Raw genomic sequence first — 27313 nt, 5'->3', positions numbered from 1 at the left:
ATATTTTATAAAGAGCAATGGTCTTCCAAATGATTTTATGAAAGAAATATAAATTCGTATAATATTGAATGAATACAAGTAATTTACAACGCAGAATAATTTACTAGCAATATTTTTTACTATAAGGCTATCTTATATAATTCTGTAGAAAACCAAAATGTACCTGGAACGAAACCCCCATAACCCACATACGACAACACTTATTTGACGAGCCGATATTGAATTAATCGATGAGACGTCTGTGTTTTTTGCGGATAGGTACTCGTCTAGATATATCCAGTTTGTACAAGACAATGCAAAATAAGAAAAGTAGTTGTCAAGTTATTGTGGTGGAACCGCTTTCAAGGTTCAGGTCCCTGTAATCCTGACCTTTGACCTACTGACCCCAAAAATTTGAAGGTTTTAATTTTATTGGTTCTCTTTTTTGGGCAGAATCTGTTTTAAATATTTAGATCCTTGTGACATTGACCTTCGACCTGCTGATATAGAAAGAGTAAGAATCATTTACTGAATAAGTCCAATTGTGCTACCAAGATTGAAGGTTCTAAGTCACGTGGTTTTCAAGCTGTTGGGCGAAAATCGTTTTCAAGGTTCAGGCTCTTTGACCTTGACATTTGAGTTGTTTTCAATATAATAAAATAAGTAAATTGGAATATTAAAATTAAACTTATTATATGGTTGGAATCTGAAACTACTTACAGAATTTTTGTTGACTATGACCACCGTACGTAAACGTATCCAAATTCACCCTGTCCATGTTCCTAGTTAATTAATTTATATATTTAATCTTTATGTTTTTAGTTTATTTTTCAAATGTTTTTACCTATATGAATACTTTAGACGACTGTCATGAATATCTTTAATTTATACTAATAACAGATGCCCCTTCATTTCTTACCCAAATTGCTCGCAGACCTTGCAATTTTCTTTTTATCTATTTAAGAGATGCTGATACACTAACGAATTTGAAATGTCTTGTTAGAGACCCTTTTCCTGTCACAACAATGCAAACTGACAAAGTAATATTATCATATGAAAGCGTAACATTATAACTATTTTATTGTTTTATTTTGATAATTCTGATTTGATTTTTACAGCATACCAACAGAGTACGGATTATATGGCTCCAAACATACTATGACTTTTGGTTTCATCTATACATTTAAAAAAAATAAGGTTTGGAATCAGAAGATTTTACCTACTGGAATCACAGAGATACAGCAAAACCAAGAGTTCAGAGCCTATTGTCGCCTCTCACGATGTGGCAAAGATAAGACAGTAATTCAAATTCTTTCATACGAAAGTAGTCCAAGAAAAACACGTGGCTTAAATATCTTTATTTGTGGTTATATTGATTGGTTTTAAAGTAAAACTATATCTTTATATTCATGTCCAGCATATTCATAAAGCTTTTGTTAATTTTGTAACCGTTTTAAAATGTTTTGTGCAAAGCACATTTATATGTATGTACATGTACACATAAAAAGAGTGTTTTAGAGATATGAAAGAACAATAGTAATAGTAACTGAAGAAATCTTTAAGCAATTATTTTAAACTATACCCTAAATCTTTTACTTTTTTACTTTGCTAATCTGACAGTATAATTGTTTCTTTGAAACTGAAAGAAGAAGTTAAATGTAAATGATTGCACAAGAGCTTGTTTTACTGGAACTACCTTAACTACCTTAGCAATATATGTGCATAGGTGCATAATATAATATTCATATTTACTAAATGAAGCAAAGCTGAAGCAAATATAAGTTTTGATAAATTGTGGATATTTTTTCTCATATGCGAGATACCACCAAAGATATAGATATGATTTTAAAGAATTCACAAGAATGAACACTTGTCAAATGGTTTACCGATCAATAGTCTAGAAGTATTGTCCGAGGACCGAAGAACCGAGTGTCAATAGTTTTGACTATTGACTGGCAAGTTATTCAATAAGTGTCTTATAACATGACATCAGAAATAAATTTTCATTTTTATGTCTACTTTGACATCGGCCAAAAATAAATTTAGTGTTAACAACAGACCGGTCATAAGCACAAACTAAAGACTGGCGACTTTTTAGAAGTCGTTTAATAGTTAAGACATATTACATTCTAGGTGCATCTGGTCAGTGTTCAGGTGATATTTTCGCGTCAAAATGAATGTGATCCGACGTCGATTGTCGGTTCTCCACATTTTTCTTTAAACGGCCTCCATGAACATGCTCAATGAAACCGAGCCTGCAACATGTTCTTTTATGTCGTGTTGATCGACCTGTAGTTTTCCAATTTTTTATTTTCTTTTCATGAACAATTCACTGCTGTTCACTAAACCCGGTTAACTTAGAAGCATTTTGTGTGATCTTTAGACATAGCTGCACTTGATTGCATTTAGGGGCCACCAGAGCTAAATAAAGAAACCCTTCTCGTGTTTCTAGCTAGTTTCGTTTGCAACATCCTAATATACTCGTAATGGTGGTGCTGCAACTATATCTGGAGGCCGCCACAGGATCTTATGACGACTGTTTTGATACTTCCATCCTGCTTTGTCGTGGCCTTATTGGCGACGGTCTGTCGTTGGTTACCGTTATGCATGTATACAATTCAGCTGACGAGGAGTAATGTTCATACAGAGGACAAACCAGTTTTTTTTTCTTTTTTTCTTTTAAATGTAAAAAGTTTTAGAAGGATAATTTTTGTATATCAATAACACATCAGAGCGTACGAAACGTTTGTCTCATTCTAAAGAAATAACTTTAGTCTTTTTGAATTTTTCCTGTCTAAAATTCAATAACTCTACACGACGTAATTTATTTTACTTCTCAAATTTATAGTTATCACAGACACATTACACATTTATATTAAAAAGTAGCAAAAAATGCAAAACTCTAATGTTTATAACAAAAATGCACTTATTAACCTCCGACCATGTGCTGTGACCTTACTATGACCCTTAGAAAGGGACAGTCCCTGAAACTTTTCCAATTCTTATAACGTTAACATTGAACATTGCTGACGAGTATTAACAAAAATGCCATCAAAGGCAATTTCTAGGCCTCTTTTTCGGATATATAAGCACATTATTAGTTGTATTAAAGCCGGGTCCCTAAGTCTAAATTAGGAACAACCCCAGGGTCAGTATTTTTTATAAAGTACCGTAAGAAAAAAGAGTCTTATGCGGTGCAAGAACGGCAAATTGAATAAGTATATGCTAAAGTATGTATAAAATAAAAAAACAACAAATAAATAATTATCTGAATTATTTATTTACATATAAAGTAAAGTAACAAATGTATCCTACCAATTTACAAAAACAAAAATCATTTTATCTATATGTCTAGACAGTACATTCATAACAAAACATTTATTTAATTATAACGTCAAAACGATGATCTTATGTATCGTCCAGATGAAAAGGATGTCCTGCAAACCAAAGGTTGTTGTGAACTTCATGATATTTTCAAACGCCTTCCTGATCTTTACTTAACTTTATATACTTCATACTAATGTTTGCATGTAGAAAACTATACAATGAGAATATTAGAAAATTTCTGACAATGTCGGCTGGTTTGGTTGTCAAATTTTAGTGTAATATTTCAGTGTCAAATTTTGTAGTGTCGAATTTTGTTTCCAAAAATAACATCAGTGTCTGAAAGCAAGGTATGACCTTTGAAAGTAAGTGCATATGTACTATGCTTCAATCTTCTATAGGTTCTCATTTTTCTATTAAAAAGCTTATTTGTGAATAGTAAATTCATATTTTTTCACAATAAACAAGATTAAGACAACTGTAAATATCATTGATGTCTGTTAAATGACAAGAATCAATATTAAGGATGAGATATTTAATTTAATTTTCATTTAAACGTATTTTAAGTAAGAACAAAAGTAAATATTTTCTGTACTTGAAAATGATATTTGGATGTGACGTTTATTTGTTTAAAGTGTAGTTTCTGTTCGTCCCAAATCAATAACAATGTTGGAGAGTGCTCAGTATTCCTAAAACATTTCTAAAATTTGCCAATTCAATTTCCGTCCTTATTTTCAGCGTCAGAACTTCAGAGAAACGTTAATTTGGAAATTCAAACTTATTTATTTTCTTCATAAATAATGGTTCAATCTTGTTTTGCTAAATGGCGATGTAAAATACTAAACGGTTTAAAACTTTCATACGTTACTGATCATTATACAATTATGCAGCAATATTCACTGATATTAGTTTCGTGAAATCGATTTACTTGTGAATCAAAGTTCCAGAAAACAAATTCCATCGATGGTTATCTTGTTCATACAACACGTTTCCCTTGGCGGCAGACCAGCTTTTTACTGACGCCGTCTGGTTAGCTTTCATGACAGCCGTTGTTTCCAAATTAAAACAAATATTAACGTCTTTTTCGTAGAATCTTCCGACAGTATAGAGCATATCTTCGATATAAATACCAAATGTGAGGTAAGTTCCCGCCACAAGACAAAGCTGGCTTGTGAATAGATAAGTTCCATCTATCGGAGCTGTAAATATCCCTGTGGTGTTGTCATAGGCGTTTCCAATGTTTACAATGTTCTTGGTGAACACAATCACCTCGTTTTCTACTGGGTCAAGTGAGGAAGGACTTCTGGCTTTAAATGCAACATTTGGTACAAACATGGACGCTTAAAAAGAAAATAGATTTTTGCATTGACCTGAATCAATCTAAGCACAAGTTAATTGCATTCCAATAAGGGTTCACAGCTGTCAAAAATAGTCTCGTAATGCATATATTTATGAAATGTGCATATACTAAAAGATATAAAGGTTGCATTTTTTGTGCTGAACGAAGCCTGACCATCGTCCGTTTAAGTTTTATTCTGATATAAAGAGATTCGGTTGTAGTCGTCGGGAAAAGGATAGTAACTATCCGTTTAAGTTGTTACACCGGTAAAAGACAAGTTTTCAAGTTACAAAAGATTAAGTTGATTTTTATGTTGCAAAATGTAGGTGAAGTTGACGTAATTTAAATCGTTCACGTGACTGGTACAAACGTGGAACCCTAGGACCACAGCGACTTTCCCATACCAAAACATTCAATGAAAGTAATTTCTACTTTTGAGAAGAATAAAAGTCAATATAAATTGAATGAATATACATTTTATTTGATAAAAGTCGAGAAATTAAAGAAATGTTATTCATGACTTTGAAATCAGCTTCAGCATGTAATAATAATTAAGTTTTGTAAATTGGCGCTTTGAACTTGTATGAGGTGAAATACAGCACATGTGTGCATGAGTTTTGTATGATGTAAAATTAAAGCACGAGCTACATGTCCACAGGTTACAATAGTCACGCTTCAAGTATCACAGAAAAACTACCCTACTGGATCCGATTTAATAAATACCCAAACATTTAAATAGTTGCAAGAATAAAATTGTTGTCAGATATAGATGAGGCGTCTTTAAAGTCCGCGAGTGAATTCTTTATATTTTAATGCCTAATATAAAAGAAAGCAATAAAATGCAAATATTAAAACTAGCAAATTTATTTACTTAGAGTTTAAATATATGTTTGATTCTATTGGGTATATTTACATTGTTCACAAGTAATTTCGATATTAAATCTGTTTAAGAGACTTCTTTCAGTTGTTGCGTTAACTTTGTATTTTTCGATGTCCTATCAGTTCCGAAAACCTTTCAAAGGAATCTAAATTATTTATAATTTATAATTTATTTAAACAAAAAGATAACATGCAGTTTCACAAACCTTCACATTTCGCTGCCGTGTCACTGTTTTCTTTCAACGCGTTCGCCATTTCTGCCCTTAAATCATCGATTTCTTTGGACACCTTCTCTTCATTTGCATTTAACACTCTTCTGACGTCAGTTTTCAGTGCTTCGGATTCCTTGGCTACTTTCTCCCAGTTTTGCTTCAGCTGCTGTAAAGATTCCAGAACGAGGTTGTTGGTGTTCTTTATTTCTTTTTCCATTTGTCCTACATTAAATTCTACTCTAACCATTTTCTCCAGGAGTTGTTCTTCGTAAGCAAACTTAGAACAAACTGGTTCAGAATCAGTTTGAGTTAGAAATAAACAAACCAAAAGAAAACGTGAAAGTATCATTTTCATTTTTACAAATAGAAGGTTTAAGTCCCGATCTGATTTAACTCCCGATCATGTTAGATATTACTTGCAGGTAGATATTACTTGCAGGTACATGTAGATGTGGCAGAAATACCTGAACATTTATGCATTTAAACTAATGAAAAGATGGTTTAGACGAAAACATATGTTTGATGTCCTTATCTCCAAACTAATCTTGCGGAATGCTAGATTTATCTTGAAAGGTTGTCTTCACAGCTAATTTGTTTTCGAAAATCTGATAGAAAACTAGTAAAGAAGTAGAATTGTTTGTACATGATACAATTTGCAGGAAACATCGTCAATAGGTATTAGCTGTTTTTTATTGTTGAATTTTTAACTCGACTTTCGAGCTATTCTACTTACCCTGGCGTCGGCGTTGCCGTTTGTGTCGACGTCACACAATGGTTAATCCTGGTTAAAGTTTTGTATGCAGGTACATATAGCTATTATTGAAAGGTATATTGCTTTGAAACTGAGTTTTTTTTTCTTTTTCTACGTCAATTAGCAGCCTTACTGTGTCAAATTCCATAACTCTGACATGTATATTGGTCAAATTACAAAAAATGTATGTCCCCTTTTGGACTATGAAAACCCTGGTTAAGGTTTTGCATGCAAGTTACTGTCTTCAAAACTACTGTAGCAGATACCCATCAAAACTACTGCAGATACTGGATTGAAACTCTATAGATATTTTTACATCCTGCTTTTGGGAAGACAATTCAAATAGTCAAGCATTGGCTGTCTTATGGAAAGCTCTTGTTGTTTTTTTAAGGTAAGCAGAATAGGACAGCTAAACACTAGTAAGCCAAAACTCCGCTAAAAAATAACAAGCAAAACTCCGCTAAGATGGTAGATAACGATAAAACAAATTTTACTTGCTAAAAACCATTAATGGTTTGTACCTTTTTATTATGTTTAAAAAGTATACAAACATATAAATATTCTGAGAGGTCTTCTAAATCTCTAAACTGATAAAAAGCTTGTCAGAGGACTTATAACAGCAAAAAGATATGACTCATTAAAGATAATAAAATGTTTTACCAAATGAAAATCTTTGGACAAGGATTACTGCTAGGCGTGACCTCCAGTATCCAAATGTTTGTCCTTGTTGTCTATCTGTATTACTTTGTCTATGTTTTAAGTGTATATGTCTGTCGTTTACACATACATAGACACATAATTACATACATACATACACACATAGATATATACATACGCACACGGGTGCGCGCACACACACACGCACGCACGCACGTACGCACGCACGCACGCACACACACATGTCCCCAGATTCATGTCCAGTGAAAGGGGATTATAGCCCACTGGCCATACAAGATAAAACAAAAAAATGATTGACGTAGTGATGCCTGGTTTTAAAAATCATAAAAAGGATGGCCATTTCACTTTTAATTAGAAATTAGTTCCAAATCTAAGACTTAAGATTACCTAAAATACAAAAGAAAAAATACATAGAAAAGTGACATCACATGATTGTTGATATAATTAATTTACTCTGAAATCTTAGTTTGATAATTTATAAGATTTGGCTAGATATATTTTCTCAGTTTTCAAGTAGCTAGTTTTTCTTCCATATAGTCGTACCCGGGTAATATAAAAATATGTACCTCCAAATTATACATGGACCAACGTCTATCTAATAGTAAAATGTGTACCTGTGTCATGACCGGCACAAGGGAAATAAAAGGTAGCGTGAAATTTTTGTGAATATCTTTTATCAAAACAAAGAAAAATATCAAACAGGGAATGCCACGCACCAAAAGCGCAGCCTCCTCAAAACGAACCCCCCAGCACGCAAACGCGTGCACCACACACACACACGCACACACACAAAGCTTACACATCAGGACAAAACGAACAACACACACACACACACACTCAAAGCCAACACATAAGGACAAGACGAACAATAAGCATACACACACACGCGCACACAAAGTCAACACACAAGGACAAAACGAACAAACAAAGGAACACAGTGGGGCACCGCCTTGGAACGGTCAGTGACAAAAACACCACTGGGGAGCTTAAACCGGTTTATCAAGTTAGGCGTATAAGTATTATAAGTATGTATATTCGATGAAGGTTAAGCTATATACAATATTTTGTTTAGAATCTTTCAGCAATCATACTTCCTCTCACAGGAATAACACAGTGACAAAAGATGTTATCAACTCTTTTCTATTCATTTTTCATCATTGTTTATCTCTTACTAAGGTTGGAAAAAAGAAACAACAACACAGTCTGATTAAAATCATCTTCAAAACATGCTACACATTAAATTACCTTAGTTCGATCATGTACGTCTATCTAACATGAATGGGCGGACCCCTCCATCAGTTCTGTGTTGAATCCTACAAAATGATTTCTCAATAAGCAATAAAAGTAGATTATAGATCAAATACATGTTTTGGTTTTGTGAAAATGAAACGAAGTGAAGTGAACGCAGTAACTTAATTCATTAGATAGTCAATAATTGATCTATAACCTATTTAAAATTGGTTTAACAAGTACAGTTTGTATGTGTCCATTGGCAACACCAGTACTTGCCAACTTACTGTTTCACTTAATAACAGATGATATGTAACCTACAGATAAATGAGTCAAAGAGTTGAAAATATCTGGTTAACATTAGTTAAACTAAAATTAATGTACATGTAGTAAATGAAATTCTTTGTGAAAATAAAAACATATGTAAACAATTGTTAAATAATCTGACATAAAAAGGCTCATGTCTCAACAAAAGGTGAAGCTGCTTTATTTCTTTGCAAAACCGGATGGAAATAGGGAAAAAGAGGCAAGTCTTACACACAATAAACTGCATATGGTGTTTGAACTTTTGTGAAAATTGCGGCTTTTGTGCTGTATTTGGACTAGTGGGTTTTGTTCCTTTTCAAGATTGGCCCAGATAGTCAAGCATAAGCAAACATTGCGACGTAGATAAAATCTCGCAATATATCTCTACGAGTGGGTACTTATCCCCATATATCTTTAGAAGGGAGTGAAAATAGCGGTTTGAGCGGATTTTAGGAGCTGGAGATTTTGGTTTAATAACAGATACCGGTAATTAATTCAACGTTGATATTATTCTAAAATGAATGCTTACAATTTATTACACCAACGACTTTTTGATCTTTATGCTAATTTGGAGTTTTAAAAAGTAATGGATTCTTAATTCAGTGTATAGTTGTACAATGCGGGTCAAAAGCAAGCTATAAATTTTGATAATATACATTTTATGTACTTGTGTTGAATATGATAAGCGTTCAGCACTGTATTGTGTTCAGTTTAAGAGATTTGACAAAAATGTAAATTGTATGAAAACACATCTTATGAACAAATGACATATATATAATAAGCAATAAAGAGCATAAAAAGAACAAAAAAATATAGTATTTTAGAAAACTAATGTTTGTTAATTTATAAGATGTCTTGTAAACATGTCACTGTTTCAAGTACAACGCTTTCTATGAAAAAAGCATTTTGTACGCATGGGGTTCACCTGAACCACACTCCGTTGACTGCTCATAACAGTGTTCTAAAAATTCTAGAGAAATCTGCTGATAATTGACAAAGAAATAAATAGTGTACTGTTCTGCTCTGATATCCATCAATATTGAGAATATCCGTAGTTGATAGGAGCCAAGACCAGCTTTCCATGGTAGAAAGTATTTATTTCTGTTTGCACCAAGCTTTGATAAGAACAATCCGCTAACATTCGAAACATTCCGGAAAACTATTATTTTTCACTACATTGACTAAGTGTGTGTGTGCAGAATGTTCAGAACGTGGTCTTTGTAATCATTTGCATCATTTGCATGTCAGTGTACTGAAAATCGGACAAATGATTGTATTTAAGACACTTCAGCTAAGGTTGCTGAAAAACTGTAAACATATTCTTTGTAGATATGTTCTGCTTTCAATTTGTGATTGTCACTTTAACAGATCAAAGTTTGCATTGAATTGTTGCCCAGAAATTTCATCAAACACTGTTACTTCGAACTCGGTCATTCCAAAAACCATTTCAATTCGACCTTCTATCTTATCAGGCCATCCATTCTTTGGTGGAAGCATTGCGACACGACCAAGCATCCAACAATTCTCGTCATCAATATAATTTGGTTTTGGATCAGTTGATGCAAATATGTTGCAATACTCTATCATTCGCTTCCTCTCTGGGCTTTGAAATGTTTCGATAAAGGTGTGTGATCTCTTCTCACCTAGTTTAAGTGTATCGCCTACTCTGACAAATTTCAGGAATATGTCTTTGCATAGAACGTCACCGTCAATAACAACCCGTTTTTCCTTGAGATGTAATTTCGGGTCAAAGTCTCTGTGGAAGTTTACTCCATATGTAAATTTGCTGATCCTTGATGTCACAATCTTAGGCTGATGGCCATACATGACGGCGCCTTTTAGCACTGCTGTTCCTGCGTCATGGGGGATAACTAATGTCTTCTCTGGGAAAGCTCGGCGTATCATATCTTGAAGAAGTGGCGATTCTGAAAACCCACCAACCATCAGAATAGTCGAAATGTCGTTCGACCGAGGGCTTCGAAGAATATCACGTACATGTGCTATTATGCTTTCAACGGACTCCGTGAAAAAATCTCGGAAGATGTTTGCATCTATTCGCATCTTGTCTCCCTTTATTGTCACTTTATCGTCGAAACCATTCCTTTTCAGGATATCATTAATAGGTCTTTTCGTCTCTTCCTTAAACAAAACCATAAGGTTGACAGGAATACGTACTGTTATCTCGCTTGTGTTTTCTAGGCTTATTCTTCTCTTCTTCACTTCAAACTCCATGGAAAGGTCAAAATCATCTATATGAAATTCTTCTGCAAATCTTTTCATGACTTTAGAGCCAAACGTCTTTTTCAGAAACATTCGAAATGCCTGATCAACCCTTGTTCCACCCCAAGCACCTCCACTGGCTTTGTGTAGCTCAGTTAAAGAACCATCAGAAAGAATTTTATGTACTGTGACATCAGCTGTACCTCCTGTAATGAGTAAGGTCGGAATTAAATAGTGATTGATATAGACTTTAACAACAGATAACATGCATTTTTATAAGAGAATATGATTATAGTCTCCTCGTATATCATTTATATTTGACTATGAACTGTTTTTAAAATGTACCAGGTAACTACTAGTAATTGATATTTTCGACTTAAACAGAAAACTCACTAAATAGAGTAAAAGAAGTTAAAAAAGTTTGCAAGAGTGTCTTTACTATGATTGTTCATTATCGAAACTGTTTTTCATTTATACAAATCCCAACAATCTGATAAGCTGACTGGTAAAATTAGGCTATTTTGAATTTTAAACAAAAATAAAGTCGACCGGAGTAGTGTTCATATTTTATTTAGTGTATTCTAACCTAAATATATACTGACTGACTTGTGATATTGTCAAATAAACCAAACAAAGGCAAAAACAGTTTGAGAAAATACGATTTTATTATAATTTTCAGATGAAGGAACCCAGGAAAGGGACGCAAATCAAAGTAGACTTAGGGTAATATGCGCCACCTACCGATTTCCAACGGACTATCATGAAATTTTCACAAATTAAAGATATTTCTAGTAGACTGGTATTTTTCAGTTCTCTGTTATTCTGCATTTTACAGCTGTAAATACTAACGTCATTTTTTTTCAGCAGAGCGCAAAATGACGTACTTGACAGATTTTCTAAGTAGCGTTTTCATATACAACAAAAATACGGAAAAAATTCTTTATTTTCAAGTTTGTGTTAAAATTATCTCTCTAATGACATATAATTTGTCAAGTTTATTTACATGTCACATGGGAGACAAACGATTTAAGAAAGCAAAATACGTAAAACCGACGTCGAGTTTTACCCAAAAATTTGCGTAAAGACGCCTATATTTAAGAAAGTGTCTGGCAGTTTTTTAAATAAAATTTGAACTAGCGTACAGAAACTGAATCTAAATTAGTTGCAATTTACGAAATAAGAATAAAAGCGACTTTTCTTTTACTGGAGGTAGGGTAAGCGCCACGGTAAATAGAGCGGAATCTAAAACGCTGGTGATGGCGTTAGTGGTCATGTTTGTAGATTTACAACAGCAAAATGGAGAATAACAGAGAATTGAAAAAATACCAGTCAATCGGAAATATCATAAACTTTAATTTTGTCAACAGTCCGTTAAAAACCGGTAGGTGGCGCGTATTACCTAAAGTCAAAGTACTCATACCTCCAATGTCAAGAACCATGTAAGTAATTCCTGGATTAAATCCTGGTAATGTTGATCCCGCAGCTAATCTGTCTATAGGTAGTCTTTTGCAATAAATAGATGCAGCTTCTGGTTCGAGTGCAAGTATCAGGTGCTCGTTTGATATTCCACTCTGACAAAAAAATTGACTGTTTGAAAAGTTGTTCAACATGCAAAAATAGCAAAGCCTGACTACGCACACTCTTTTGAACAGTCGGTTTTTTTATTGGGTTTAAGTGTTCTTTTAAGAAAATCGAACAGAAAGTAAAAATAACAGCAAACTTGTATTTAAGTGATGAGTCATATTTCATCTGTCAAATTTTGTCTTGAGCTTTTACGTAAAAATACAATAAATTAAAAAGCAATAGTTTTGTTAATCATTAAAGACACGTAAGAATTTCTAATGTTTAATTAAGTTTATTGTTGGTAAAAAGGGTACCATAACTCGATATTAAGGCATAAGAGTGAATCCTTCCTGGTGGATAAAGAAAACATTAGTTAGAATCATAATGTTTTTACTTCTAAAACCAACTGAATATTACATTTTGATTTCGTTATTGACCGGCAATTGAAAACGTGGTACCACCTTAAATACTTTTAAACCTATGAAAACATCGTGTACTAAATTTAAAGCGGTAATTTAGTGCTTATAAGTTCCTCACATGAAAACCATTTAACACCAATGTAGTGTTTTGAAAATGAAGGGGCTAACGAATCAAAACAGACAAGCGAATACGTACCACTTCATAATAAATAAACTGAGTATAATAAAGATTTTCAACTTTGAATATGTTTTCCTCCCCATCCTCGATATTGTTCTTGTGCCGGAAGCCCGTCTACAGTTATAATGCTACCGTAGTGGAAGGTTTGTCGGCGTGAAATTCGAATAAACAAAACACATACAATAATACATGTAAATAAACATGAAACAAGAAAAGCATAAAGATGTAAATTGTAAGAATTTCTAACAAGATTACCTGCACCGCTGCTTCCCTCATAAACTGTTTAGCAGGATCAGACCAAATAGCTGGAACCGTGATCACCCAGACTACTTCATTGTCTTTTAAAGACATCCCTTGTTTGTCAATGGCGTCTAACAAATGTTTCCGGATGTACCGTAAACACATAGCAAACACGTCCAGTGCCGGCATACTCTTACCCTCATGGTCGTGCAGCAATGTCGCTCGTTTAAGTTCCTGTGGTAAAAATTTGACAGATTCTCAATATGTACATGCATAGTTTACACATCTTCTGTATAATTCAGTAAGAAGCGTGTCCTCAGCATATATAATATTTATATCATTCTTTTTTTTCAGTACTGGTTTAAAGTGTTTGATAACTGATTTCACGCACACCCTGTCGAATAATACACTTATTGAAAAAAAAGCCCGGAGATTTGTGGGTTATACGAATGCATGAACATCAGAAAAAATGACTTAATAATTACAATTCAAAACTCCGATTTTTACATTTTACTAATTTTGCTCTCGGCCACAAAATTCGTATCAAACGTTGATTTCTAAACCATTCTCAAAGGTTACTAAGAAAATAAGTGCTCTTAATTATATATATATACATGTATATCGTTCACAAATAAGAAAGTTATGATAATATTATAGCCATGGGGTTCATCAAAATATGAACGTTTCAGCTGTACCAATCAAACTGCTTAAAAGGCTAAATATTAGAATTAGATATTTAACGTTTTACTCTTCTTCGCGGAAAGCATTGTAAAGGTTTTCAAGAGTGTATTTGCAGACGACAAGAAGTTAAAAGTGAAAAGTTAACAAACGTTTATGTTATGGCGATTTTCCCAGTCTGGAGGACGGAATAATTTCTTTCATGCACGGCAGAACTAAAACGACAAAGTAATAGAAACTACTTCTTGTTAACCTAGCGGGTAAGGACAATTATTTCTTGCCGACCTGGCGAAGAAAGATATTGATAAGAGTAGATCACCTGAATAATTTCATTCATGCACGGCAGAACTACTTCTCGTACTGGTACTAATTCTTGCTAACCTAGCGGGTAAAGAAAAGGATATCCTGAGAGTAGATCATCTTATCTTTTCCAATAATTATGACATCATAAACTACATGTGCGATTGTATGATTTACAATATATTTAATGATCTTACATGTCTGTCTGTGTAAGACAAGTGTTTTCCAAACACTAGCCTACATAGGCTAAATCATCTTATCTTTTCCAATAATTATGACATCATAAACTACATGTGCGATTGTATGATTTACAATATATTTGACAAGTGTTTTCCAAACACTAGCCTACATAGGCTGGCATGTTTACAAGATCATTGTACTCTTGTTTCCCTAGCCGGTATAGACAATTGAATACAAGAAGCTTCAGACGAGAAGATTAAACAAAACGTTTGCACGATATACATCGATCTTGTTACTATCGATCACGAAAAGATACAATGTATATCTATAATATCATTGATTCAAAAGATAGAAAGTTCTTGAAAGTCCACTTTCACATTAAAGTCACACATACGCTAGCCGTTCGTTCCTGATTAGTAGATTAGTCGGTATTAGATCTTTTTTCACAAGTAAAACAAAATATAAGGCCTAAAAGGAGATTTTCAGTCAGTGTCGGTGATGTAGAGGCATACCTGGACAATACAAGTTACTTCGTGTCAAATACCACAAACTTGATTTACGCATATTCGGCTAGTATTCTTGTTGCAAAGCATTTTAAGACGATCTTTTCACCTTACCACATGATTTGTTTTCAAACTCAAAAGAGTGTATGAAAAAGATTTTGTATTTTGAGGTTTGAATGAAAGATCATTTGGGTCAAGTTCATCTACACATAGGTCGGTCTGTAGGTCTTATCACAAATTCTGCCATGATGTTTTTTGTATGGCTACAGCAAGGGGTACTAAGATGGATTACTGACCTTTTGTGAATGCATTATCATCTTGAACTGTCTGAAGAAAAACCAACCATGATGTTTGTCGTCATTTGCTAGATCGCAGAATTTTCCCTCAGCTTCATAACCAAAAGAGTGGAAATCGCCATTTGGACGACAAAGTACAGTCGATGGTGCTTTTTGTGAAATTAGCGACTGACCAATCCAATTATTTGTTGCTATATTTAGAGGGTCTTTTATGTAATCATGTTTCATGGAAAACGCATATCCGGAAAATGTCGTTCCAAAGTCGATTGCACAAACAAGTAAGTAGTCACCCGAGTTGCATGCTTTTACTGACATCTTGTAAGCACTGCTACAAAGCAAGAACATATTTGTTTTAGTTAGATAATATTTATATGAATATAAATTTGTTTGCAAAATAGCACGAGTTAAGCTAACCTGTATACGAAAATCACTCCCAAATTTCAAGTTTGTAATTTGTCGCGCGAACATCTGTAACTGAATGTCGGTGCTTCTATCAGATTATCTGCCCTTGCCAGAAATACGACTACAGGTTCACGCGGCGGCGGTACATATACGCCGGACTACGAAACCAGGGGTCGTATGCTCGCGTTCCGGGTCCTCTAGCCCAATTAGTTGGTTGAATAATACAGGTATGGAGAACAATTTTTCTTATACAGTGTAGCGTTTGACAATCACCGAGCAAATTAGGCTACTCCTCCTCCAATTATAATTACTTACAGATATGAGTCACATGTGTGTCCCAAATACACCTGGCACACAATGAAATATAATAGCTTCTAGAACTGGAGTTTCGTCTGTTTCTTGCTTTATCTATAATTGTTAACATTAAAGAAGAGTCGCCCATATGGATACCAGTGACCACTACAAGTAAACTTAGATGCCTAAACGCACGCATGCACGCAGTCCTCCACCATCCCCTTAACACACACATAGTACAATTGCCTAGTTACAAAACAAAGAGAAACTACAGCAGGAACAGCCACATCAGCCACATCCAAAGAACGCAGCCACCCACACAGCACTTCACACGGAAATAAGGGAAAGAGTAGATATATACACATACACAGCGACTGAGCAAATGTACACATTAACACAAATCAATGCAAAAAATAATAACATAGGAGTAACAAACAAGCACAGGAAATTCACCACTAGAGAGTTTAAACCAGTTTACTGCCACCAAACCCCACTCTTTAACCACTACCGTGTTCCTATGTTACACGGTTATTGAATTGGACACAATGCAAGCTTAATCAAAACTCACATGTATTCGATGACTGTACAGAAGCCAGAGCGCCAAAGGAAACACCATTAAGGGCACGTCAAAGCAGGTCACGGGACAATAATCAAACCAGTCTGTCCTTAAAGGGGGATTTAATGTCAACACAGTATGCGTAGCTGGAAGTCTATAGAAACAGAGTATGCTAAGAATGCCTAGCATACTGTAAACTGACACGGTTATGAACAAAGAAGGGTTTCATTTTATTAATGTGTATTATTAAATTTCGGTTAAAAATCAGATTTTTAGTGCGAAAGATGATAAAGTTATAAACGTATCATTATGACTACATGCTAGAAATCTTAGTACATCTATTTCAATACACTAAAGTACTTAATAGCTTGATAATGTTAAAGATTTAAATGAATGTACCTGTTATTGCAAATGATGATGACACTTACTCTGAATAGTTCCTTCTCTGAAACGAAATTACATATTTGAATTTATAAGTAGATACTATACGTCCGCTTTTAGGATCAATGACAAAGTCCTATCTTTACCGAAAATAATCTACTTTGAAGTATCTTACATACAAATTTATTCTAGTAGATGATAAAAATCTTGTTAACCTACATATCTCATACGCCAGACAGGGTAATATCATTTCTGATTGTTTAAAGAAATGTACGCTAATTTGAATATACGTACTATGTCCAAAATATGAACAATTACTTCACAGTATCTACGTGAACATAAAATATGTGTATATGTGCTAGGGTGCGGATTTGTGTATTTGTATACAGTACTGTCTGATAATGATAAAATACTACATATAATAATAAAAACATGAGTGTAATGGAAGATTGTTTTAACAAGTAATTGTTATAAGATATCATTTTGCAGCCCGCATGTATATACACAATAAGTTTATATATAAAGTCCGACGACGATTTTCTACATTTTAATGATAAAATCATTTAGTGAAAGATAAGCATAATATATCTTTAAAGTCGGACATTCTCTACTCACTAAGTTATGATATAGATTTGTCCGTGTGCTTTATCACAAATCCATTGAAATAGTAAACAAAAGATTCACTTAATTTTTGTTTCATGTTTAGTGTATTCGGAAAACAAAATAATAATTACGAAATAACAATTTAAGTTATATCCGTTACATGTTCATTTTTACCAAATACACTCTTAATTCTAATCCAAAGATAGGATGAATGATTTTTACCTTAACGTCTTTATCGACCTTCTTCGTTCCAGGAAGCTTAAATCAAATTTTGGACTAGCAAATATGAGACATATGAACCATTGACAGTGACGTAAATTTATCAAATCTATTGCCAATGTATTGATTTTGTAAACGGTTAGATTGCTGATTAAATCCGTATGTTTTTATCAAAATATACTTTGTAACTTATAAGAACCGGCATGGAAGAAGTAATCAACAGTTAATATTGTGTATTTTCCAAAGAATATCCACTCAGCGGGTTCACTATGAAATGCTACAAAAATATAACATATGGCTAGAAACAATATTTAATTAAAACCTATGTTTCAAAATTATATGTGTTTTCGTTTTTGAAACGTTTCAGTGGTGTTGTAGTGATGTGAACGTATTTGGTACTTATATTCACATATATATGCATGCCATCAGTTGTTATCGACAAAAGTATAAAATTACCATTTGATTCCAACATTACTCGTAACAGGAGGTACAGCTGATGTCAAGTACATAAAATTCTTTCTAATGATTCTTTAACGGAGTTACACAAAGCCAGTGGAGGGGCAAGTCGATCAAGCATTTTCGAATGTTTTTGGAAAAGATGTTTGGCTCTAAGAATTCCATATAGCTGATTTTGAACTTTCCATAGCATTTGAAGTGAAGAAGGGAAGAATAAGCCTAAAAAGCACAAGCGAGATAACCGTACGGATTCCTGTTTAGTTTTGCAAGGAGAGAAGATGTCCTGAAAAAGAATGGGTTCGAGGAAAAGGTGGCAATAAAGGGAGACAATATGCGAAAGCTGTAAACCTTTTCGGAATCCAGTGAAAGCGTCATGGCACATGTACGTGATATTCTTCAAAGCCCTCTGCTCAGCGACGCTTAGACTATTCTAATGGTGGGTGGATTTTCAGAATAGCATCTTGTAAAATAAATGATGCGGCGAGCTTTCCTATAAAAGACACTAGTTATCCCCCATGACACAGGAACGGCAATGCTGAAAAAATAGTGTAACATCCGGCTAGATCCACTTGTTTTGTGCAAGTTCCATTGATCCGGATAATCAAAGACGGAAATATAACTAGAGATGGTACCTAAGCCTGTATTCCTCGACAACAACAACAAATCAAGAGTAAAAACTGACGAGCATATCGCTTATCTCACGATATGAATATTTTTATTTACTTCTTTCATAACGGTTTTTCGACATTTTCTAGCATATCAGATTTTCAGAGACATATATTTCCATAAAGAACTAGATCGCTACTTTACAAAAACAAGAAGAAAAGGGGGTGTTAACTTTTATATAAGAAAACTACAGTTCGTTAAATACAACCCGCTGAATTTACTACTTTTCGCTTCTTTCAATTTCTCTTAGTGGTGTTTCCTCATGAAACGTGTTGGATAATCTTGTCTTCAGTGGAGAAAAGCAGAGCGGTATATTATAAAACTTTCATAGTAGACGTTCCTAAAGGAAATAGTTATAACAGATTTATTTGTAAAATTTTAAAAGGTTTAGTAAAGTTACACAAGATATCCCCACATACAAAGTATATGGTAATATTAAAGTCATGCTTGTCCATTTGCCCAGCCATTTATCTATCATGCTTGTTTCTTGTGTTCTTACTGACTGCTAACTGCTAGGAAGATTTTCATAAATTTATCATCAGTTGATTACCACACATAGCTCACAACCCATGTCACTAGGTCCAATGTTATGGTCAGACTGAGGTAAATGGAAAAAAACAACTGTACTTAGTGTTTGCTCTGTTTCCTATAAGTATACTTTAAATAATTTGGTTAGATATGTGTTAAAGCATTCTGAGATTTACAGAAAAAGCTGCATGTACAGTGTATATTTTATATTGATTTTTTCATGAAAACTCATTTTTAAAACAATTGACACAATGTCTGTATAAGGTCTAACAATACATTGATTTGTTATGAAAATCATCGTCAAGCCCTTCGTAACTTTAAAATCGGACCCTTACTGAAAAAGATTGAAGAAAATTCAGCCATTTTAGTGTTTTTATTTACTCGATTTCACACAGATGCTAGATTATTATTTAGCATGTTTTTAGCATGTTCCCTTTTAAATAAATAAATTTCTTAACTTGCTTCCGTTCAAGATATAAATCGTCATAACTTATTTCGTTCTTGCTGGAAGAAGTAGAGAAATTGTTTTAAAGAATAAATGCTAAATAGTTCAAATGAATATTGAAAAATAAAGAAATGAGCTGTTTTGTTTTGTTATAATGGAAATAAAATGGCTGCCGTTTTCAAAAATTGAAATATTCCAATTAAGTGTCACATAAACAACCTTTACGCGATCAAATAAGTTTGCCGTGTCGTTATCAAAGTCCGTTTATAATGCGTTAATCAATACGACAAACACATTGCTGATAGAAAATATACATTTGAACTTAGATACGGAGAGCGCAGACCGAATGATATAATAATGCGCATCTAAACGACAGACAATGATTTTTTTCAAGAGTAGATCACTGTTTGAGGTATATAAAGATTTATATTCTAGTAATAGCTACCTCGTTACCTCATGGCATATTCGAGAATTGACGCAAAATTTTGCACTGAAACGTTTTGAGAAAATAAAAGTTATTTGTTGCTGTTATGTTTTCAGAAAAATGCAAATATTTCATGAAGATAGATATCGTGATAACTACCCAGCCATTTCGTGACAGAAATATGTCTGTTAATGTCTTTTAACAGTGATATTTAGTTTAAACAGTCTGCAAAGGGTTAGACAGTATCGGAAGATAAATTCAACTTTTCATCTTAGAATTCTAATAATTACATTTCATAAGACGTCAGGCGAAAGTCAAACATTTGTCTTGCTCTTATCTCAGACAAATATACAGATTTGGCTAAAATCTACCGCAAAGAATATATACCGATAACATTAATTCTGACTTAAATGTTGAGGACTCGTCATTGGTCAAATAGGCACTAGTAATTTATATATGAAACAAGAGGACCATGATGGCCATAGATCACTCACCTGAGGTATACTGCTTGGTTGAACAGTTCTTGAAGATGATTATGCAAGGAAATGTCTGTGAAATTATTATGAAATAGTACGTTTGTACAAGCTTCGTAAAGGGCCAGCAGTTAATAACAATGATAAAACTGGGACGGCTGTTTATGACAAGAAGATTTTTGAAGTTTCCAATATATATATAGGAAAGAAGTGACAACACCCCTGGCAGCCATGTTTTTTTAAAGAATCAAAATAATTTGAACAATCATGGTAGAGGGTCACAGAAAGGACCATTTGTGTAAAATAATTTTAAAATCGGGCCAGCAGTTTCATGCAAAATGATTTTTAAAGTTTCCACTATATACATATAGGGAAAAGTGACAGCGACTCCTGGGGGCCATGTTGTTGTTGTTGTTTTTTGACAAATCGGAAAAATTTAAAAACTCTTGGTAGAGCGTCACACAATGACAATTTGCGTGAAAGTATTTTAAAGTCCGTTTGGCGATTTAGAAGATTTCGTTTGAAGATTTTTTCTATTTTTAACTCTGGTGGCCTCTAAGTGCAACCAAGCGAAACCATTTGAGCAACTTTGAAAGATGACTACCCAAGAATTATCCAGGCCAAGTTTCATCAGTTTTACCAAATGGTTTCAGAGGAATTGTTGTTTAAAGAAAAGTGTTGACGGACGCACAGACGGACGCCGGACGGTGAGCGATCACAATAGCTCACCCCGAGCACTTTATGCTCAGGTGAGCTTACAATTCAAAGATGGGATGTTGAATTTATAACTTAGTTTATAACTTAAAACCATTGTTACAAAGACGGTAAGCTGATATAAAATATTTGGCCGTTCATAGCCTTCATACAATATAGGTATAGATATGACGTTTGTACAAACAAGACGTATATGTACTGTTCTCTAAGCAATTAATCTGTCTAAATATAGACAGCATTGCAGTTTAACTAATTATTTGTGTTGAAAATGAAGATACACATTACGAAAATGTGTGTACTTCTTGCCAAAATGTTATATATTATTTCATTACACATATGACCAATCTGTATAGGCATATGAATCTTTTGCAATAACTTGACTGATCCATGCTTCCAATACAAAGGTTCAAATGGGCCTATAACGCTTCGCAGTAAATCCGACACATATACATATACATGAAAGAACTAACACGTAACATCAACAATACTTTTCAACTGATCACATTATGCAATTAATTAATTAAGTTATGAATCAAGAAACACATGTTAAACATGTATTGATACGTAATACAGAGTCCCCTATCTTAGGAGACTAATTACCTCAACTGTGGCATTAACCTATAAGTCTGATATCTATGGAAGCGTCTTAGTGCCATCAGAGAGATTTTAATTTGCCTCATGTACGACTTAGTATCTTACTATCTCTTACGTAGGACTTAATATCTTAAGAATATGTGATTGCGTATTCAAGTTACTATGTAATCAAGAAGGTATTGCTCTGATGAATAATTCATATATTGTCTCATACTTAAATGTCAATGTATGTTATTTGTATTATATATGTTGAAATGAAAAATAAACGGGTTGTTCCACGTTTGTGAAACAATTCCAAAAAGAAAAAAGGACTTAGTATCTCCTACGTAGGACTTAGTATCTCAAATGTAGGATTTAATATCTCATACGTAGGACTTAGTATCTCCTAAGTAGGAGTAAGTATCTCTTATGTAAGACTAAGTATCTCCTTCGTAGGACTTAGTATCTCCTACGTAGGATTTGATATCTCCTACTTAAGATTTAGTACCTTATAAGTACGACTTAGTAACTCATATTTAATGGTTCCTATTTTGTGGCGCTGCCACGTTAGGTGGTCCTCTATCCACATCTGGCCAGATTTCAGTTTTTAATAATGTCCCCATATAAGCACGAACACACTTATTCAATAGCTTGTCTTCTTTCGTCTAAATAAAACCGAGACACCTCCATACACCAGGACTAATTTAGAATGTCTGTCGATTAAATCATTGGTGTATTTGTTTGTTAGCAGTGGATAATTTTCATTAAGAAATTGTAACGAAACAGGCATGTCAGAAGTATAAGTATTTTATGATGTTGATGTTTAAAACGCAAACAATATGAATCCGTATCTGCAGTATTTTGGTACTCTAACATACGCCGGTTTTTAAACCGTTACCGGATATATGGACTCAAAAGTTAGCCGGACTTAAATATAAGCCGATCTTGTTAATAAGCCACCAAATCCTTACGAAAATTAAAAATATGCCGCGGCTTATTTCCGGGATATCAGGGTACTTAATGTGTGCGTGCGTGCGTGCGTACGTGCATGTGTGTCCGTGTGCGTGTGCGTGTGTGTTCGGGTTTAACGTCTTTTTCAACAATTTTTCAGTCATATAAACGACGGTGTCTACTTGTAGCAGTGAGCACAATGCACAACTTTATAGTGATGCCTCACTGGAATATCACGCCGTAGACACGAGACATAATACCCCACCCAGTCACATTATACTGACACCGGGCTGACCAGTCCTAGCACTACCCTCTTAATGCTGAGTGCAAAGCGAGGAAGCCACTAGTACCATTTTTTTACGTCTTTGGTAAGACGCAGCCGGGGATCAAACCCAATACCTCTCGCACTCGAAGCGGACGCTCTACCACTAGGCTACCGATGAAGCCTAGCTATGCAGTGTGAATCCATTTTAAGCTCCTATTTTTAAGATTTCAACAAGTCTTCTAAATATAACAAATCACACTGTAGGTGGTATCTTTTTACGTGAATAACGATCAGTCTGTAAATGCAGTTGAAATCACATAAGATTATAACAACAATTTCTCTATAGCAAACAGTTTAACAATTTATTAAGTGGTTGTAGGATAAGTTTATATTATTGCAATATCTCTTTATTCTGAGAGCGAGCTATATTCTAAAAGTGCTCTCTCTGGTCTGTGACTGAACGCTCTTTTTCATGACGGATATCTTCCTTTGTAATATATACGATAATGAGATATCAGTCTGATCAATTTACCATCAAGATTAAATATACAGATAGCTCTTTAATTAACATACCATTATTACTATTTCTCTCTCCGACGTTGGTGTGTGTATCTTCTGTATAAGTTGTGTAAAAAGAGGAAGAATAGAATGTGTTTAAATAAAGGCATTGAATTCAATGAATAACTTTTCTATTTCAGCCTTGAGACAATATATAAAATAAAAAATATAAATAGCTGCGAAAATATCTTAAAAGTTACAACAAATGCCGTTTATCATTACACAATTAAAAAAGTCAATCAGCAACATTTGTACCGACAACGCAAGTAAGACCAGAGAACGTTACAGTGCAGCAAAATAGGAACCCTTACGTATGAGTTACTAAGTCCAACGTAAGAGATAGCACCTCCTACGTAGGATATACTATTAAGTCCTACGTAAGAGGTACTAAGTTCTACATAGGAGCTACTTAATCCTACGTAGGAGATACTTAGTCCGACGTAGAAGATAGTAAGTCCTACGTAGGAGATATTTGAGATACTAAGTCCCACTTAAGAGAGACTATGTCCTATGTAGGAGACGATAAGTCATATTACATTTGAGATAGATAGTTCTATGGAGGAGATAGTAAGTCCCGCGTATGAAATAGTAAGTCCTTTGTAAGAGATAGTAAGTCCTACGTAGAAGATAGTAAGTCCTAGGTAGGATTTAGTATCTCCTTCGTAGGAGATAATAAGTCCTTCATAGGAAATCCCAAGTCTAACGTAGGAGAAACTAAGTCCTACCTAGGAGATACTAGTCCTACTTAGGAGTAACTAAGTCCTGCGTAGGATATACTTAATTCGTCCTACGTAGGAAATACTAAGTCATACTTTGGAGATGCTAAGTCCTACGTAGCAGATACGTAGCCCTACGTAGGAGATATGGTTAGTCCTACATAGGTGATAGTGAGTCCTACTTAGGACACACTAAGTACTACATAGAACTTGGTATCTCCTACGTAGGAGACAATAAGTGCTACGCAGGAGATACTTAATCCTACGCAAGGGATGCTTAGGGATTCTTACGTAGGAGATAGTAAGTCACACTTATGAGATCATTTGTGCCACGTAAGAGATACTAAGTCCTACGTAGGAGATAGTTCTGATACCAAATCCTGCATTGAAGATACGTCGCACGTAGGAGATAATAAACTCTACGTAGGAAATAGAAAGTCCTACGTAAGGTTTAGTAAGTCCTACGTAGAAGATAGTAAGTCCTACGTAGGATTTAGAATCTTCTTCGTAGGAGATAGTAAGTCCTGCGTAAGAAATTCTGAATCTAACATAGAAAAAGTTCTCGGCCTACCTAGGAAATACTTAGTCATACTTGGGAGATACTAAGTCCTTCGTATGAGTTATTAAGTCCTACGTAGGAGATATAGTTAGCCCTACGTAGGCGATACTAAGACCTACATAAAAGATACTAAGTCCTTCGTAGGAGATACTAAGTGCTTCATAGTCCCACGTGACTTGGTATCCCCGACGTAGGAGATAGTAAGTCCTACGTAGGAGATAGTATAACCTACATAGGAGATAGTAAAGTCATACGTCAGACAAATTGAAATCTCTCTTTTTTGGTACTGTACACACCAAGACCCTTCCATAGATATCTGCTAATGATGTATACATTGTACACTATTAGGCTATACAATACAATATGTTATAACACAAAATGTCTGGATTCGAATTTGCATTTCTAAAAATATACAGTTATTAATTGCTGTTAAATATTAACTAATATATAACATACTTTTTTTAATATGATTTTATTCTTAAATTTCTGGATTTCGTGCAGAAAGCCCCTTTTTCGGGTCTTCGTCATCTCTAAGGACCCGATATAAATATTTCAAAGCAGGCATGTCTAGTTGATTGCCCTGAATTAAAAAAAAATAATTGTCTGTTTATATTCTTTTATGTTTTGACGTTATTTATTAGCACTATTTAATTTATGTAATGGCAGTTAGTTAATTACTCACCTGCTAATTCCCTAAGATCTGTTCTGTCTCAGAGACCATAGGATTTTGCTTTGTCATCCGTTATTCCGTCATTTGGTCAGACCGTCTTGGGCATCCTTCAGGGGATTTTTGTATTACTTACTAGCACAAATGTTATCATGACAGTTAAACGGTCATTGTTATCCATCAAGCGATCTTAATACTAATTAGAACAAATGTTCCCTATAATAAGTCGGTATCTCATGCGCAACTGTCAGACCTATATCTCAGAGGTAAAAACAACAACATTTGGACGTCAAAGGTAAACAGTGTCGGATACATGTTCTGTTTCCTGTCCGTTCCATACCGCAGCCACCTTTCAACGAATTTAAAATAACTTGCCATAAGTTTTCCCCTTAAATAGTCAACTTGTTGCATGTAAAAGGCAGAACCATAGCTAAAAGATCAATGTCAAACTTGCAGGTTAGTAAATGGTTGTTTATGTTGTCATTAATAAGACAACGTTATTTGCGCAAACATCAAAGTCCATTAGTCATAATGTTAATGTCAAATTTAGAGGTCAAAGTTTAACAGGGTCTGTCTCATGTCAGCTCAATAACTCTACCATTCTACCATACATGAAGGGATTTTGAATTTTGCTCACAAATTCCCCCCCCCCCCCCCCCCCCGCCTCCCCCACCCCCAAAATTACATTTTTGTAGCGTAATGCGAAGCAAAAAGAACCCCTAGCTCAACGGTCAAGGTTACACTTAGAGGGTAGTAAAAAAAATAGGCAATTTTGTTGTCCAGTTACTTTTCATGCATGCATGGATATTCAAATAACTTGGGATAAACATTCTACATAACAAATTTAAGCATTTGTCATATTGAACAAAGCAAAAATAATTGTTGATTTATTATCACCAGACATACATTTTTTCAACTTACAACCAATTTAAGAATAAAACCATATTAAAAAAAGTATGTTATATATAAGTAAATATTTAACAGCAATTAATAACTGTATATTTTTAGAAATGCAAATTCGAATCCAGACATTTTGTGTTATCTTCTACGTAGGACTTACTAAACCTTACGTAGGACTTTCTATTTCCTACGTAGAGTTTATTATCTCCTACGTGCGACGTATCTTCAACGCAGGATTTGGTATCAGAACTATCTCCTACGTAGGACTTAGTATCTCTTACGTGGCACAAATGATCTCATAAGTGTGACTTACTATCTCCTACGTAAGAATCCCTAAGCATCCCTTACGTAGGATTAAGTATCTCCTGCGTAGCACTTATTGTCTCCTACGTAGGAGATACCAAGTTCTATGTAATACTTAGTGTGTCCTAAGTAGGACTCACTATCACCTATGTAGGACTAACCATATCTCCTACGTAGGGCTACGTATCTGCTACGTAGGACTTAGCATCTCCAAAGTATGACTTAGTATTTCCTACGTAGGACGAATTAAGTATATCCTACGCAGGACTTAGTTACTCCTAAGTAGGACTAGTATCTCCTAGGTAGGACTTAGTTTCTCCTACGTCAGACTTGGGATTTCCTATGAAGGACTTATTATCTCCTACGAAGGAGATGCTAAATCCTA

The 27313-nt window shown here is 34.4% G+C and overlaps 2 protein-coding genes across 2 annotated transcripts; both read right to left on the bottom strand.

The window, feature by feature from the left end:
- Window positions 1-3960: 3960 nt before the first annotated feature.
- Window positions 3961-6166, bottom strand: LOC123559119 (uncharacterized). Its single transcript, XM_053544896.1, has 2 exons — window positions 5728-6166; window positions 3961-4643 (listed from the first exon to the last, which is right to left on the bottom strand). Exons 1-2 carry the CDS (start codon window positions 6086-6088, stop codon window positions 4228-4230), a joined length of 777 nt encoding a protein of 258 aa, XP_053400871.1. The 5' UTR covers window positions 6089-6166; the 3' UTR covers window positions 3961-4227.
- Window positions 6167-8331: 2165 nt separating this feature from the next.
- On the bottom strand, window positions 8332-17036 carry LOC128557503 (heat shock 70 kDa protein 12B-like). The gene is made up of 5 exons (XM_053544895.1): window positions 16956-17036; window positions 15276-15603; window positions 13334-13552; window positions 12339-12489; window positions 8332-11124 (listed from the first exon to the last, which is right to left on the bottom strand). The coding sequence occupies exons 2-5, from the start codon at window positions 15588-15590 to the stop codon at window positions 10055-10057; spliced, it is 1755 nt and encodes a 584-aa protein (XP_053400870.1). The 5' UTR covers window positions 15591-15603; window positions 16956-17036; the 3' UTR covers window positions 8332-10054.
- Window positions 17037-27313: the final 10277 nt, after the last annotated feature.

This window comes from Mercenaria mercenaria, chromosome 5 (assembly GCF_021730395.1).
Source record: "Mercenaria mercenaria strain notata chromosome 5, MADL_Memer_1, whole genome shotgun sequence".
Taxonomy (NCBI): domain Eukaryota; kingdom Metazoa; phylum Mollusca; class Bivalvia; order Venerida; family Veneridae; genus Mercenaria; species Mercenaria mercenaria.
Note: the sequence above shows the minus strand (reverse complement) of the source record. Positions and strands in the feature narration are given on the sequence as shown.